Consider the following 16,557-nt stretch of genomic DNA (forward strand, 5'->3'; position numbering starts at 1 on the left):
TGCCAGCAATGACTTGCCAGAGAACGTAGGGAGACACGTGAAGCGGGTGGATGCAGCACTTCCAGGGAAACACACACGACAGCTATATGATCGACTATCGTGGAAAGAAGCGAGCGTGCTGGCCCAACTCCGGACTGGCATGGTTAGACTCAATGGCTATCTCTATCGGATCAAAGTTGCAGAGACGGATCAGTGTGCATGTGGACAAGCAAGAGAGACTGTGGAACACTTCGTCTTTCGATGTTGGAAGTGGACCACACACCGGACGGAAATGCTGCAATGTACCCATATTCACCGAGGCAACATATCCTTTTTCCTGGGCGGAAAATCGCCCTCGGACGACCAGAGTTGGACGACGAACTTAGAAGCCGTGCGAGCCTCAATACGATTCGCAATCGCCACGGGTCGACTCGACGCCGCCTAACCATATCGTCTAACACAATGACACCCTTCCGCTAACTAACCGACACCAACCGCCTTGTGCCAAAAATGGTGGACGCGCTTCAACTGCCGAGGATAGGATGTTGAGCACTTGAAGAAGCGCCTTCAAGCCAGTCTACTAACCAAATTACTAACCCACAAGGATTCCTACGAAATTGACAGCTGAGAGGACATATACTGCAAGGTTCTATGTATGGGCTCGAAGGAGACACGGCATATGCACATTAGGACCTGTATTGAGTAATAGTTGCCCTTTCGGCTTAGCCGCCGGGCGTAAATGAATTTTGTGTGTGTGTGTGTGTGTGTGTGTACAGTACTCACGCAACTTTGGACGGGCCACTCTTGGTTGGCAACGTACAAGAAACAACACGGGTTCCGCGACGATGACAGATGTGTCTGTGGAGCTCGGGAGACGGTAGTCCACGTACTGGTGGACTGCCCGAAACTCAGAGACTTGGGACAACAATTACGGAGGAAGATCGGAGCTGCATTCAGCAACATTTCAAGCATGCTAGGAGGATATCAAGGTAAGGAAGGTAAGGCACAGGACGCCGACAAGACAGCAGCATCCTAGGGGCTGTACTGGACTTTGCGGACGCGTCCCAGGGATTTCGAAGTCGCGCCACGGGGCCGCAGAACAGAACACCAGGCAAGTAGGCCAACATAGGCCTCGACGAGGCTCCAAATTCGTCTGGCAAGTATGTATATAAGGAAATATATAGCGAGATAGGTGAGGGGGTCCTGCATATCGCCGACGGCGAGGGGTCAGCGTATGAATACACACACACACACACAAGCTGTAGCCTCCTGGTCAGTTCATATCATACTCTGCGCTCTGCTTCGAAAAGTGGAAAATCTTATGGGAAGCCTACGTTCCAGATACAGTACATACGAGCACACTGCAACTCTGGACTTTTGCTTAGTGATGCCGCTCAGACCTCATGGACATGTACAGTGGAGGCTTGCGTACAACCCTTGGTAGTGCAACCTAACAGCAGTTAGCACATCGCATTATAAATAAAGCTTTCGGAATTACTTGCCTGGATGTATATTCTGTGCAGGGCTCTTAGATGTCTCCCAAGGTGAAAGGCCGCGGGTTTGGTTGGTGTGATGCTGATCTTCCGTAAGACCGTGACAAAACTCCTGCCCTACATACGTGACGGCAGAGACGGGGCTCTGTGAGGGATTGGACAATGTCTCCGGAATGGTGTCACCGGTGTGGGCTCGTAGACTGACACTATTAATAAGGATGGGACTATAGGTCGTACCCTCCTGAATTTCCAGAGAACCAGCGCTTCTTCCATCCAAAGGCCACGCACAACTGTGGCCTTTCCGTCGTCACCCACCGTTACTCATACCTGTAGGCTATTTTTTTGGGTGCTAATTATAGAAAGCTAATCCTATTTACACCCTTTGGTTGAATAATGACGCGTATAACAATGCCCAGCATTATTATGCGAGCTCACCTGTTACTGCGAGTGTTTTTGAGCGAAACAAAATACAATGCCTCACCCAGAGGGCACACTGTCATTTAAATATCTCGGGATAGAATTCTTTGACCTCATAAAAACTATTGACAACGTAAACGTTTGGATACAATACAGTGGTGACGGCCAGTTCTGGCAAGGAAGCCTACTTCAAAGATTGATCAAAGATGGAAACATTATAGCCATCGAACAGCTACTTGCTCGAACTGACGTGGTCGTGAGACGATACGATGAGCTGGAGGCAGAGTATTCGAATATTCCCTACATTACGGACACTATTAAAAAGCGGATCAGCGAACTTGTCCGTGAAGGGGAGTCAAATCTAAAAGGACCGACCTGGAAGATCTGTCCTATCGATCTAAGCGCTTTGCCGGAAAAGGACGTAGAAACTGCGTTCGTGAGCTTCAAGGATGGGGCGGGTCGATTTAATGTAGCCTATGATGCCTATTTTCGAAAGAATATTGTACCACTGGGATTCACGAGTGGCGAGTACATTCGCGATCTCATCAACAAATTTTCCCAAGGGGGACAAGAGTGGATGCTTCTCCAGAGGCTCATTGTCTGTGAAACAGATGAAAGGTTAAAGGAAAAAGACTATACCAATATTCTTATCCACGCCTTGGATAGAGAATGTACCATTGCTCTCATTTGGGCCCTTTTGTGGCCGGGAAAAGGACATGGTGTGAAATGGCTTGAAAATAACTCTCGCCCAGCGACCTCAGACATGGAATCAGAAGAGGTGGGGCGTTCTAAGCTAATAAGAAGATATAACAAGGCCCTGGAAGACATAGATTCTGACCTTCACCTCTCGCGTCAAGTATTAGAGAAAGCACGTCTTCGCTTACAGCATCCGCTAAACCTAACAGATAGAAGACACTCCGAGCTCCTAACGCTACGCTTTATTGTCCTCGATCATCTCATTAGAAATGGAGAAGAAAACGAAAGCTTTCTATATCCATTTATTATCCGCAGGTCCCTATTATGGAATCGAGCTCATGAGCTTTGGTTGGGACTGACATTCTGTCGGGTGCCTGTACATTGTCTGTCAAAAAGAGATCTAAAGAAGATAAATGGGTTGCTAAATATTGAAACCCAAAAGCAGAGTAAGGACCTACTCGTTGGTGTTTTGCACGGTGAGAAGTTATTGGGTCTGAGGAATAAGGTAAAGAGCTTGCGCTTTCTGCAGGTACCAGATTATGTGTACATGCCATGCCTATATGATTCAAATACCTCATGCATTGGTCTATATGAATACGTGGGCCAGGAATCTCGCTCTATTCTGGAGAAGCTTCGACAGCTGATTCCTTGAGCACTGCCATTCGACAGCTGTCCCTTTCAGATGGTATATCCTGCCACAGCATGCAGGCTAAAATTCCCAATCTCTACTACACTTATACTGCCATCCGGCGCTTTATGGATAAAATCCAAGATATCTTAGAGCTGCCTAGCGGGATCGAAGTTTCTTATTTAAAACCAATGAAATTTAAGAGAACACTAGATTGTATACGTAGATAGCATCACTATAATTAATTTATCGAGAACGTATATTATTCTCCCAACGGCTCACAGATTAGCACTACTACAAGTCCTTTGATTATGACCGTTCATGCCACAGATGCCACATTTCCTTGGTTTTCTTGGACTAGACTCCTGAGTTGTCGATACCTGCTCCAATGGCCCATCCTCGGGATGTTTGATTAGTTCACCGATAATCCTGTCCTTTGTCATAATTAGTTCGACTCCCTTTCGGCTGGCCTTTTCTAAAAAGTCCTTGCAATCTTTCTCGTTTCTGAGATTAGCTCGGGCTAGTTTAGCCTCTGTATGCCAGTTGGTACACATTTGTTTTGCCAGGTGCTGTTTTTCTTGTAGGGTATGTTTATTACTACTGTGAAGAAGAATGGCCAGTGGACTTGCTTCAGGCAAGTCGAGCTTCTGGAGGTCGAGGTCGACCAATTGCTTAGAAATTTTTTCTGTGTCCCAGTCCTTTTCTATTTGGCAGGGTTAGACCATGTATAGACAACGCAAGCAGCACTTACTCAATTTTTCTATTTGCTCTTGTACCTTCTCTGGGGTGAAGGGTTCTGGTACCCAGATCTTTTCGGATACAAAGCTGCCATTTTCCAGCTCAATGGGGCTAAGTAGATTGAAGATATATTGTAATGTCTCACCCTGTTGTACCATTATAAACTGAACAATATTTTAGATTTTAACTCGGTTCATCGATACCTTTTTTATACCCTTAGTGAGTTCTGACTAATCTACGACGGTCTAAAAATAAGCACTTTGAAAACGAAAATTGGGAGCTCTATAAATTATACTGTAGAAGCAGATATTCTTGTCACTATGTACGACCTGTTACTGTGCTATATCTAGATTTCCAACAGGTATGGCTTTTTTCGAAAATAGTAAAGGCAAAAGCCAACTTCAGTGCTGTATTGAAGACAGTAGCATGCGTTCTATTTACAGAACTTCCATGTGTACCTGCTCCATAGCCGATTTTCGCTTCTCGAAGGCAGTGTGGATATACTCAACGACCGGATATAGAAAAAGTCATAACATGTAAATTTGATGATTTACTACATCTCTCTCTCTGCTCATCCGTTTGACCACCATCTCCGCCCACCATGCTTGTACTCCAAGCTTGCGCCAGCCTGAATCTACCAATGCTTCATTAATTTTGGTTATCTGTTTGAAGGTTCATTCTATAGGCCTTTTTGAATCGGATTTGAAGTAGATCCTCCAGAATTACCTGTTTAATGTCCATGGAATGGCCCGTCTCGTTCCATGGTTTTCGCCATTCTGCCGACGATCCCGAGTCATCTCGAAGCTAAAATGGCCTCCTTTTGCTTTTATTAGCGACAATTAACTTCCTGTGCATTTTTCAAAAGAGCTGCGAGAGGGACTTGCTTGAATCCAGCGACAAAGGGGAAACTCCCTTGGTGCGCTGACTAAGGCACGGCTAGGCCAAAATACGAATCCGTACCTAATCTAGTGTATGGTGGTTTATATAAACAACTACATCGCAGGGTTGAGGCTTGCGAGATGTATGCGACGGGAGGCGGCAGAGAGTAATATTATTCTCCAAGCAAGAGTTTACAATCGAGCCCGTCGTTGATCAAAACGTGTGGCCTGCTACCGGCACGGTCCCTAGTTTGCGGGTCGAATACCGTCTGAATCCAATACAGGCTGACTGACATGTTGGTATATCCCTTTTTGAGCAGGCAAAAGCCAACCAGGAGTGGCGTGGGCTGTCCAGTCATTACGATGGGTGGCGGCCGGCCAGATGATGAGGGGATTCAAGAGACCAACCGGGCAGAGATGCATTCCAGTGCGGTGATTACCGTACGCTTTACGGCTGTTTCTCGATGTTTACTAAGTTCATCTTTGCCCACTAGCACTTTGAGAGAGGTGAGAGCGCTTAGGAGAACGCCTATCTCATCCATGTTGTAGACATTCTCAGCGGGGATGGTTAGGTTATCCAGTTCCGATTTGATAACCGCAAGCCACTCCTCAACCGTACCATAGATACTATAATCAGCCTCTTCCAGTTGATCGCTTTCAGCTTCCTCGCTTTCATCTCCGGGTGGCGTTTGTGGAACTATTGAGGCCAATTCTTACCCGGAAGGCGGAGTGTCATCAAGGGGCAGGTCTTGCAGAGGTCGATAAGCACCGACGAACGATTTCCCATGCGAGAGAGGGCGCAGAAACTTGATTGGAGCCGGGACACCATTCTTGGACAATCGCAACAACCGTTTCGCGAGGACTATTTCTTCCTGTGGGCTCAGGTACTGTTTGGGGTCAGCGAACTTCTTTCGCGAAAGCAGCCGGGATCACGGACGCGTAAGGTGGAGGGTGGGACACCACTAGATTTTGACGAAGCTGCATAGTTTTCGGGCTGTTCGGACTACCTATTTTTAGCAAGGACAGAAGAAGCGAAGTCAGTATACTCAGTTATGGGGGTTTGTTACCGGTTCTGAGAGGGAAAATAAAAGTTCTTCCGGGTGGGCGACGGCCAGGACGGTGGAATGCACGTGACCATAGTTCTCTAAAATTATCCGATATTCGGCTAATACCGAATAGGAAAGTAGACACTATTCTTGAAAGGTGCTTAAAATGATTGTTTTAGATGGTTTCTTGATTATATTGATCAACATATGATCATTCTTGTGATTATTATTGATTATTAGGTTGCTTCTTCTGCTAGGTGTAGGGGAGTTCGTTTTTTACCCCTCTTTTATGACCTTGTTTACGTCACTATTACCACCAACTTATCTGACAAAAATTAGAAAAATAAAAACATGACAAGCATTACTCACGGGCAAGTACCTTTCGCAGCTCTTTTGAAAATTGCACAGGAGGTTACTTACTTCTGACAAAACAAAAGCGGGTAGTTTCAGCTTCAGGATTGTTGTGGAATTCAGGGGAAGTGATGCACAGGCAGACCAACTAGCCTAACTAGGAAAGTAGATGTCATTCAGTGGAAACACCAGGAATCACAGTATCTCAACCAACTGAGCCTACTAAGCGGTGCACTATGTTCTCATTGAGGTGTTCAACTATGTAAAGGATTCAGGGGTTGAATCGATCGTCAGATACTCACGCGGATTATAATGTTTCCATAACAAGGATAACTGAGAATATCACTCTGGTATATTTTTTTTTTTCGCGCAGGTACCAGAATGGTGGGCGGAGATGGTGGGTCAGTGGACGAACAGGGCAAATGTTCGACGCTGCAAGCAATAGGTTAATGGTATCGCAAATAATATCTACGACGAAGCAGAAGAGTGTGGCTAAGATTAACGTATTTAATAAATAAATCAAAATAGAATTAAAAAAACCAAAGCTGTTTCTCAAAATGTCACTATGAGCATTGAAACTATAAGACTCACGTATTGGTCTCCCTAGAGTGCATCCTGGGGCGCATGGTAGCTAATAATACATCATGGATAGTCGAATGTAAACGGATTGATACAAAAATAGTGCCACACGTTAATTATTCTATTAGATTAATCCGAATGCAAATCCTCCGAGTGTCTAACCGTCGGGATATGGCCTTGCATGAGTATGACCCTGCTTCCTTAGCTGAAATATTTTGGCAGGAATGCTGCAGCGAACTGTTTGCGTGTTTAATGAAGGCCGATGAAGATCAAAGCACGAACCTTAGTCCGGTCGAACAATTCGAGAACTCGCTTCCAAATCAAAAAGTGGTCAACTGGTGTGGTGCTGGCCTGGATGCTGTTAGGCCATCTTATGCAGGACCATGGGTAGAGTTTATAAACATTCTTTACGACTGTGAAACACGCACGTATGAGTGGATTGGAAAGATCCAGGTAGCACTTCCGAAATTGGAACATACAACAAAAGAGAACTCCAAGGTCTTGATATACTTATCCCACAGGCTTCTGGGCCAGGGTATCGAGACAAGGACATGTACCAAACAAGACAACATGTCGAGTATTTACAGATGGGAATCAAAGGACACTCTCTTCTTCTGGATCTACAATGTGCAGGTGAAGATGCATGACAAGAGGACAACTGAATGTAGATACACAATCCGATGGGGAGGGCTGGATATCGGCAGTAGATTCCAGATTGCTCCGGCCACTATGCGGAAATGGAGCATTATCAGTGCGCCTTCTCCACTGCCTCGATGTACCACCTGGAGATATAAGTACGCATTCTTACAGCTTCAAAACGACAGCTATGACTATCTGTGTCAGCTAGGAGAGCATCAGTTAGCTCACATCCCATATCTATGTTAATATTTTGGAACTAACAAGGGGAACAATTGAGGCTAGCAATAAAGATCTGAGGCTGGGTGTATTATTCATTCTATTTATTATTGGCTAGATGATATTGAAGTAAAATTCTCCAAATGCGGCGTAGCGTACTTTATGAGACAGTTTACAACGCACAAGACAAGTAATAAGGAAACTGATAAAGTAATGATCTGCATCTTGAGTGGTTGCCTAATGTGCGCTGCGGGGTTCGCACCCCAAGTACTTAACCCCTTTCCTGTATTCTAGAAGGGCGCGAGTCAACCATCCAAGGAAGTAAGGTAGTTATCGTGGTCAAGGATACAAGTCGGCCCTCTCTTCCGCCTCACGGCGTTTTATTATATTGACACATTTCAAACCACCACCATGCCACCAAGAACGCGTAAAAAATCAAATAAGTCAGCGGAGCAGGAGGATAGGACCATACCTGCATTATCTCTTTAAAAAAACAAGCAAATCTCCAATGTTCGTGAAGTAGCTTGTTGTTATAATGTGCCTCGTTCTACTCTACAAGACCGACAACGGTGTAAAACTTACCGTAAAGAATCACACGCAAACACTCGAAAATTGACAGAAAATGAAGAGGAATCACCTGCGCAATGGATACTATTTATGGAGCGACGTGGAGTTTAAGAAAAGGTCAATATTCTTTTTGCTACGGTAAGCGTGGTACCACACCTATTCAGACTGTTGGCAATAAGTGGGTATACAACTTTATTAAACGGCGTGATAAGCTTAAGTCAAGATATTCTCGACAATACAATTACTAGCGTGCCAATGTGAGGATCCTAAGCTTATTAGGGAGTGGTTTAATCGTGTACAAATCACTATAATGCAACATGGAATTGCACAAGAAGATATCTACAATTTTAATGAAACTGGCTTTGCAATGGGCCTGATAGCTACTACTAAGGTAGTTACTAGAGCTGATATGTATAGAAAACCATTTCTTACAGCCAGGTAATCGAGAATGAGCTACCTCTATAAGTGTGTTAAATCTGCCGGATGGGCACTTCCACCTTGTATTATCTTCAAGGAAAAGGTCCATATAACGTAATCGGTAAGCGAGCGCCGCACGTAAGCGAGCGCCGCACCTCCTGTATATCTACGCGTCCCTTTTTAATCAAGTGATTTAACCACCACCATGCCACCAAAAAGGCCTCCGAAGACAAAAGATTCGGAGGATCAAGAAGAAAGAATTACTCTAGCTATTTCTGCATTTGAAAAATCACAAATTCGGTCTGTACGACAAGCAGCACAGGTGTTTCAAATATCTGAAAGAACACTGCGACGACGGCTTCATGGAGTAACTCCACGGTCTAAAAAGCGCGCCAACAGTCATAAATTAACATCAAATGAGGAGGAATCGCTTGCACAATGGATATTATCATTGGACCGACGTGGAGCTCCTCCCCGACCGTCTCATGTGCAAGAAATGGCCAATATTCTTCTTGCAAAGCGTGGCACCACACCTATTAAACGTTGGTGATAAATGGGTATACAACTTGTCAAACGGCGTGATGAGCTTAAATCAAGATATTTTCGAGATCAATCACCAGCGTGCTAAATGTGAGGATCCTAAGCTTATTAGGGAGTGGTTTATCGTGTACAAATTATATAATGCAACATGGAATTGCACAAGAAGATATCTCTATGAAACTGGCTTTGCAATGGGCCTGGTAGCTACTGCTAAAGTAGTTACTAGAGCTAATATACAGGGAAAGCCATTTCTAGTGCAGCCAGGTAATCGAGAATGGGTTACCACTATTGAGTGTGTTAATTCTACTGGTTGGGCACTTCCTCCTTCTATTATCTTCAAGGGAAAGGTCCATATGGAAAGTTGGTATAGGAGACTGCCAGATCGCTGGAGGATTGAAGTTAGTAAGAATGGATAGACAACAGATAAGATTAGACTACGCTGGCTTAAAAAGCAATTTATTCTAGCTACAACTGGCCGTACAACTGGACAATATCGCCTGCTGGTTCTTGATGGTATGGAAGCCATTTGACTCCTAATTTATAGGCTGCAGTAGAATAATATTATACAATTTGCATGCCCGCACACTCATCACATATCTTAACCGCTTGATGTTGGTTGCTTTGGACCACTGAAACGCGCGTATGGACATCTGGTTGAGAACAAGGCACGGCTTGGCTTTAACCATATTGATAAGCTTGATTTTCTTGAAGCCTATCCCAGAGCCCGTACAGAGGCTTTAAAGGAGGAGAATATTAAAAGTGGCTTTTCAGGAACTGGCTTGGTTCCATTCAACCCGGAAAGAGCTCTTATGAAGCTTAATATTCAACTAAAAACTCCTACACCTCCAGGCAGTCGTTCAACCAATTCAGCGCCTAAAACACCTTATAATTCTCGGCAATTAAAAAAGCAAGCATCTGCAATAAAAAGACGGCTGAAAGCGCGTACACAAAGCCCCCAATCTTCTTTGGAAGCACGATTAGACAAGCTTATCAAAGGGCATGAAATGGCTCTAAATGAAGCTATTCTTGCACGTCAAGAAGCGGGGGATCTGCGAGCTGCAAATGAAACGGACCGTCAAAAGAAAAAGGAATCTAAGCGACAGATACCTGGTGCAGAGGGCTTTTCTACAGAAGAGGCCCAGGAGTATGTACAGCAGCGGAATAAGGTCCAAAAAGCTCAAGATACTATACCAGTAGAAGGAGAGCCATCTACAGTTCAGCGACATGTACGAGCGCCACCACAGTGTTCTGGCTGTGGTATTCGGGGTCATAAAATCAATACATGTCCTAATCGCAATAGTAATTAGGTTTTATATAGAAATGCAGATTTTTGGGTGTTTTGAATGGCTTCCTTTTCACTGATCGGGAGAAGTGCGGCGCTCGCTTACGTGCGGCGCTCGCTTACCGATTACGTTAGAGGGTTGGCATACAGTAAGAACTTACCAAGTAACTGGAGAATTGAGAATGGATGGACTACTGATAAAATTGGACTGCGCTGGCTTCAGAAGCTTTTTATTCCTGCTACAACTGGACGATATCCCTTGCCGGTTCTTGATAGCCATGGAAGTCGTTTAACTCCTCAGTTTGATCAGATCTGCAGTGAAATAATATTATACCAATCTGTATGCCAGCACATTCATCACATCTTCTTCAACCACTTGATGATTGTTGCTTTGGGCCATTAAAACGCGCGTACGGACGTCTGGTTGAGAACAAGGCACGGCTTGGCTTTAACCATATTAACAAACTTGACTTTCTTGACGCCTATCCAAAGCCCGTACAGAGGCTTTAAACGAGGAGAATATTAAAAGTGGCTTTTCAGGAACTGGCTTGGTTCCATTTAACCCAGAAAGAGCTTTAAAAACGGCTTAATATTCAACTGAAAACTCCTACACCACCAGGCAGTCAATCAACCAATTCAGCACCCAAAACACCATATAATTCTCAGAAATTGAAGAAGCAAGCATCTGCAATAAAAAGGCGGCTTAAAGCACGTATACAAAGCCCCCAAGCTTCTTTAAAAACGCGATTAAACAAGATCATCAAAGGGCATGAAATGGCTCTAAAAGAGCTATTCTTGCACGTCAAGAAGTGGGGGAACATGAGCTGCAAATGAAGCAAGAACCAAAAGGATAAGCAGTCTAAGCGACAAATAGCTACTGCAGAGGGCTTTCTACAGAAGAGGCCCACGAGTGTATATGGCTTCGGAATGAGGTCCAAGAAGCTGAAAATACTATACCAGTAGATGTAGGGCCATCTGCAACTCTTTTTTCGTATATTTTCTGTCGAAGCCACCGCTTGCCAAACAGGCCTAGGCGCCCTCGTAAGCGACCTCCCACACAGATAAAGTAAAGAGAGCCAATCAATAAGATCAAGAATCCGTGAAGCTGAATATCACTCATTTCTATGAGCTCCGACATTTTCTTACGGCATACTATGTATTACCACTGAAAATCCCCAGACCACAATAGTGTGAAGCAGCTAAGCGTGGTACTACACCTATTCAAACCGTTGGTGAGAAATGGGCACACAACTTTGTCAAACGGAAAAATATCTTGACAATACTATTTTATGCATACCAAATGTGATCGAAAGCTTCCTAGGGAGTGGATTGATCGCATACAAATCACTATAATGCAGCATGGAATTACACAAGAAAATATTTATAATTTTGATGAAACTGGCTTTGCAACGGGCCTGATAGCTACTACTAAAGTAGCTACTAGGGCTGATATGTATAGAAAACCATTCTTACAGCCAGGTAATCGAGAATGGGTTACCTCTGTTGAGCGTGTTAACTCTACCGGATGGACACTTCCACCTTGTATTATCTTCGGGGGAAAACGTTATATGGAGCGGTTTAAGGACTTACCACCTGCATGGAATTGAACTTAGTGAGAATGACCGGACAACAGATAAGATTGGACTACGCTGGCTTGAAAAGCTCTTTATTCCTGCAACAACTAATCGTACAACTGGACAATATCGCCCGCTGATTCTTAACGGCCATGGAAGTCATTTAACTCCTCGATTTACCGGATATGTCGTGCGAATAATATTATTCCTATCTGCATGCCCATTGTAGCTGGAGGACCAGTTAGTTGGTCAAGTCGCAAACAGCCAATTACTGCGACATCATCTAAAGTGGAATATATCGCAGCTGCGGAAGCAGCCAAGCAAGCAATATGGCTACACCCTTTTTTATATTCTATTCAAAAACACGAGATGTACGGCAACCAATGACGCCTCCTGCGACTAGTAGGCTACGTCCGTGTAGCCGGGATAGTCTTCACCGTGCCCTTTTTCCCGGTTCCATGAGCTTTGAATCTCGTAACGCCTACATGAGATGGAACTGTCACAAGTTGTTTAAACAATCGCAGTTATTCCTTTACAGTACCCTCTTTATTGATGTATAGCCATGGCCTCAAGCCTCAAAGCCTCAGATGAGTTGGTCCACGTTGTCCGGGCATCACATATCCTATCGCTCCTGAATCCCTACATCATTACCGCACCAGACGAGCCTTTGCAACCCAACCAGGAAGTCAATGATGATGACAAAGCGGACTTTGACGACGACTCAGACCAAGATCCCACAAGCATAGATGCTGAGCCCTGGACAACTAACAACGAAGTGCTCCGACGGAAGTTCCTCGATTGCATCTGTGAACTTCTTGCACACACCAAAAGCCGTGACGTAATTTGGAGGGAGGAGGATCTCCCTTCGACCAATCTTTCCCTGTATCTTTTTTGTTTCTCTCTGCCAGGGCCTAGGTCGAACCCTGCCTGAGGAACCAAGACTGCTTTATTTACGGTTGACTACAACGTAGAGATTCTCCCACATTTCTTGTACGATAGAATTCTTTCTTCCTTCCTTTCTTCTCTACGTTTGATATATCGCTAAGACTCGAGAATACATAACAGCTATGTGGTAGGCTAGAATGGAAGCCATTGTTAGACGGAATATCTGCTATGTTTATATACACCGGCAATAAGGCGTCACCACATGGGATCAGAAGAGGATAGACTTTGCGGAGGCAGATTTTGGAAGATGTACATCAGCGCTTAGGAAACTGCTGCAGATCGGTGTTCTCTATTGGCACAGCATGATGGAACAATATGTTTTCATTCTCCCTTCAGTTGTTCGCCCCCTAGCCATTGTATTCAACTTAGGTGGCTCCCCGTAAAACGTTTGATTTAGGAGATCTAAAATAAATAAGCAAATAACCATGACACACTTTGACCACATACCCCAATTGTCGCGCTCCGTCAGGGTCGACCCGTCTTCGGTACAATTGACGTAGACGTCTGACTTTTCTTTATCTATAAGAACAACAATCTTCGCTCCTTCGTCATCCTTGTAGACTGAAATAATTAACAAGAGGTCCGTATAGCAGAAATTTCCTAACAAACCTTGCATCGAAAATGTTCCAGTCGTTTCCACAGTAATAGTAGTAGTGCTCGGAGTGATAGTATTAGACATGGTTAAATGCAAGCCTTAATTTTGTCGCGCTGCTTTCTGTGACAATATTCACTGCGAGGGCTCCCATTATATGTACAAAAAATATCGCTATAGGCCCCTGCTACGCTATATCTGACCAAGGATAACAATTTGGAGTGGACTGGCTCAGGGCGCTTCCTTACTTTCCCCACTTTCCTCACCTTCCTCATTTTCCTCTAATGTCTAAGCCTATCAGATGCCAAACTAGCACTTTAGTTGGGCAAACGATAACCTCCACAGCCTCCATTCCATGCAGGCGGCCCAGGGGCAGAAAATGATTTGCCAGACGAACAGGAGTAACCACTTCGGGATATCACCCGGAAACAATCTGACTTGATAGATTTCCAAATGAGTAAGCAGGTGAAGAAGGTGAGGGATGTGTGGAGAAAGTGAGCAAAGTAAGTGTGGAAGGTGCGGCAGTTGTGTAGCTAAAATAAACAGCAAACGGGAAGACTACGTGTACACTTCTTTGCATGGCGTGCACGATGATCGTCAAACAAGATATTCCAATTCGAAATGAAGATCCACCGGCAGGAAGCGCAAATAGTTGGAGCCTGAGGCACCTCGGGGAACTGGTGTATATAAACGAAGGCATGTACCGGTCCCAAGCTGAAACCTAACAACTTCACTTTTCCAATATTATTATAACAAGCAAAGGACCACAATATGGCCACCAAGAGCCACCCTTCTGACTCTACCGACCCCCAGCCGTCTAATGTCCGACGTCTCCCACCGGGCTATGATTACATTCAAACACTGATTGACCATACTCAATCGAAGTCTGCAGATTCTGAAGACCCCACCCCCCGATTCCGTACATATAATGAATTTAGTACACTCGACAGTGCAGAGCGGGAGAGATACTATAATGATATGGTGAAAGCTTTGGAGACTTACCCCCAGAGATGTTCTTATCTTGACTTGAAGATTTGTCAACTTCCTGATGGTCAAGGAGGGAATCTTCTAACTAAAGATGAGGAGCGAGAGGCCGAGCTTCAACGGAAAGATTTGCAACAGAAATGGAAATTACCGAAAGATCGAGGCTCAGGACGCGCACGGCCATCTGGAGAGGAAAGTTGGGATGATGGCAAACTTCACCTGAATGACAAGTCCCAGTTTGAGCTTTGTGAAGAGTGTTGGCATGCCCCCCCTAATGAAGAAGACCCTCTACCTTTACATTTATTCGACGACTATATATCTTCACAGCTTCTTTTCTACCGCGTTGCCATCTACGTGCAACTATTGATTGGTGGCTCTAAGCCTTGGGACATAGAATTTCTCCACCTTGACGGGGTCAGCACCGTACGATTCTATGATGATGGAGGGTGGCCAAAGATTGAGTTCAGAGGCCGTGGGGAATCTCAGGAAGACGCCCTGAAACTTGTCAATTTCTTAACTGATCTTAAGTTCCCCCATCCGGGTGGTGTGATAGCTGGTACGGTGGATTGATCTTTACTATCAGCGAATTTAGTTTACTTTACAAAGATGTGTTCATAGTTACAGTATACAGAGTGGAAATTAAGAAACTATGTATCGTACATCATGTAGAAGCCAAATTTATCCCACTCTGCAACACTTAATACCTAGTCTTGGAGGCAGTATGCACCCGCGTTAAGCATTCATTTTCAAGCTGCTGGCCTACGAACCCAAATTTTTGCCCTTCTTCCTGCATTGTTCATTAAATTTCTGTTCTCTTTATGACGGTGATCACATGTGCGCAGGCAAGACGTTATACACTGTAGGGGAGAAAAGGTTCCGTTTCAACTTGAGTCGGGGACCATAGATGCGGATGTACCTGAACTCATCGGGCACTGGCGATATCGAGTAGTAATTCTCTTTTTATTGCGGAAGAACATCTCCACGATCCGTTTCCTCCGGCGGAAATGTCGTCCTGCGCACTTTCACATGTGATAGGAAATATTGGAGAGCCAGAAACAGTTCTATTAGTTTCTCCGCCGGAGATGGATATCCGCAGACATGACCTTGAGAGGTGGCATTTTGTCAACCACAATCCATTCAATGGAGAACTGGCTGGTGGGATGTTTGATGGAACGTCTCTTCATCAGTCCCTTACTAGCTGGGAAGGCCTGTCAGCCTGGGTTGATCCAGTTACCGAGGGATGGAGGCCTATTATGTGGAAACCATAGTCCCTGTCAATGATAGTGGTGAATGGGCAGGCAATTTGGGTAGCTCTGTTCAATATTCGGCTAATACCGAATAGGAAAGTAGACGCTATTTTTGAAAGGTGCTTAAAATGATTGTTTTAGATGGTTTTTTGATTATATTGATCAACATATGATCATTCTTGTGATTATTATTATGGATTATTAGGTTGCTTCTTCTGCTAGGTGTAGGGGAGTTCGTTTTACCCCTCTTTTATGACATTGTTTACGTCACTATTACCACCAACTTATTTGACACCAACGGCCATATTATTTCACATGAGGGCGGTCAGCATTGCCTTGATGAGGTGGTCTCTCTCGACGGTGCGGCCCAGGATCGCCAGTGCTTGGAAGAGGCAAAGAAAGCCACAGATCCTAAATATCACGAAAGCATGGAAATCCTATGAACTAAATGTAAAGATTAGACGGGGCACCGATTGAGTATAACAATATCTCTGTCGCCATCAGAGCTGGTAATGCAGTGCTTTGGACCAGATCTAGCAAACTTCGCCTTTTCAAGTGGGCCCAACAAGGATTTTAGGTGATTAACCCACCAACCAACCAGTGGGCAAAATGATATTAGAGAGAAATGTTCTATAGGTATGATGGAAGATGAACCTGATCCAGAAGCCAAAGCCATGCAGCTCCGAATTAGATGAATAAAATTATATTATTTCTACGAAGAAGCAAAGATAAAACTATGGGAAATTTCA

The 16,557-nt window shown here is 44.5% G+C and overlaps 6 protein-coding genes across 6 annotated transcripts; 4 read left to right on the forward strand and 2 right to left on the reverse strand.

Annotated features, from left to right (window-relative positions):
- Positions 1-1,944: 1,944 nt before the first annotated feature.
- On the forward strand, positions 1,945-2,785 carry ATNIH1004_011714 (uncharacterized protein; the record flags this gene model as incomplete). Its single annotated transcript, XM_033576276.1, has 2 exons — positions 1,945-2,667; positions 2,753-2,785. 2 exons carry the CDS (start codon positions 1,945-1,947, stop codon positions 2,783-2,785), a joined length of 756 nt encoding a protein of 251 aa, XP_033420940.1.
- A 2,439-nt stretch (positions 2,786-5,224) lies between these two features.
- On the reverse strand, positions 5,225-5,813 carry ATNIH1004_011715 (uncharacterized protein; the record flags this gene model as incomplete). The annotated part of the gene is made up of 3 exons (XM_033576277.1): positions 5,225-5,456; positions 5,547-5,716; positions 5,763-5,813. 3 exons carry the CDS (start codon positions 5,811-5,813, stop codon positions 5,225-5,227), a joined length of 453 nt encoding a protein of 150 aa, XP_033420941.1.
- Positions 5,814-6,943: 1,130 nt separating this feature from the next.
- ATNIH1004_011716 (uncharacterized protein) lies at positions 6,944-7,690 on the forward strand (the record flags this gene model as incomplete). Its single annotated transcript, XM_033576278.1, has 1 exon — positions 6,944-7,690. One exon carries the CDS (start codon positions 6,944-6,946, stop codon positions 7,688-7,690), a length of 747 nt encoding a protein of 248 aa, XP_033420942.1.
- A 4,912-nt stretch (positions 7,691-12,602) lies between these two features.
- Positions 12,603-12,971, forward strand: ATNIH1004_011717 (uncharacterized protein; the record flags this gene model as incomplete). Its single annotated transcript, XM_033576279.1, has 1 exon — positions 12,603-12,971. The coding sequence occupies one exon, from the start codon at positions 12,603-12,605 to the stop codon at positions 12,969-12,971; it is 369 nt and encodes a 122-aa protein (XP_033420943.1).
- Positions 12,972-13,350: 379 nt separating this feature from the next.
- On the reverse strand, positions 13,351-13,664 carry ATNIH1004_011718 (uncharacterized protein; the record flags this gene model as incomplete). The annotated part of the gene is made up of 3 exons (XM_033576280.1): positions 13,351-13,358; positions 13,433-13,546; positions 13,595-13,664. 3 exons carry the CDS (start codon positions 13,662-13,664, stop codon positions 13,351-13,353), a joined length of 192 nt encoding a protein of 63 aa, XP_033420944.1.
- A 684-nt stretch (positions 13,665-14,348) lies between these two features.
- Positions 14,349-15,131, forward strand: ATNIH1004_011719 (uncharacterized protein; the record flags this gene model as incomplete). The annotated part of the gene is made up of 1 exon (XM_033576281.1): positions 14,349-15,131. The coding sequence occupies one exon, from the start codon at positions 14,349-14,351 to the stop codon at positions 15,129-15,131; it is 783 nt and encodes a 260-aa protein (XP_033420945.1).
- Positions 15,132-16,557: the final 1,426 nt, after the last annotated feature.

The sequence above is a fragment of the Aspergillus tanneri genome (assembly GCF_003426965.1).
Source record: "Aspergillus tanneri strain NIH1004 chromosome Unknown AapTan_9_pilon_pilon_pilon, whole genome shotgun sequence".
In the NCBI taxonomy this organism is placed as follows: domain Eukaryota; kingdom Fungi; phylum Ascomycota; class Eurotiomycetes; order Eurotiales; family Aspergillaceae; genus Aspergillus; species Aspergillus tanneri.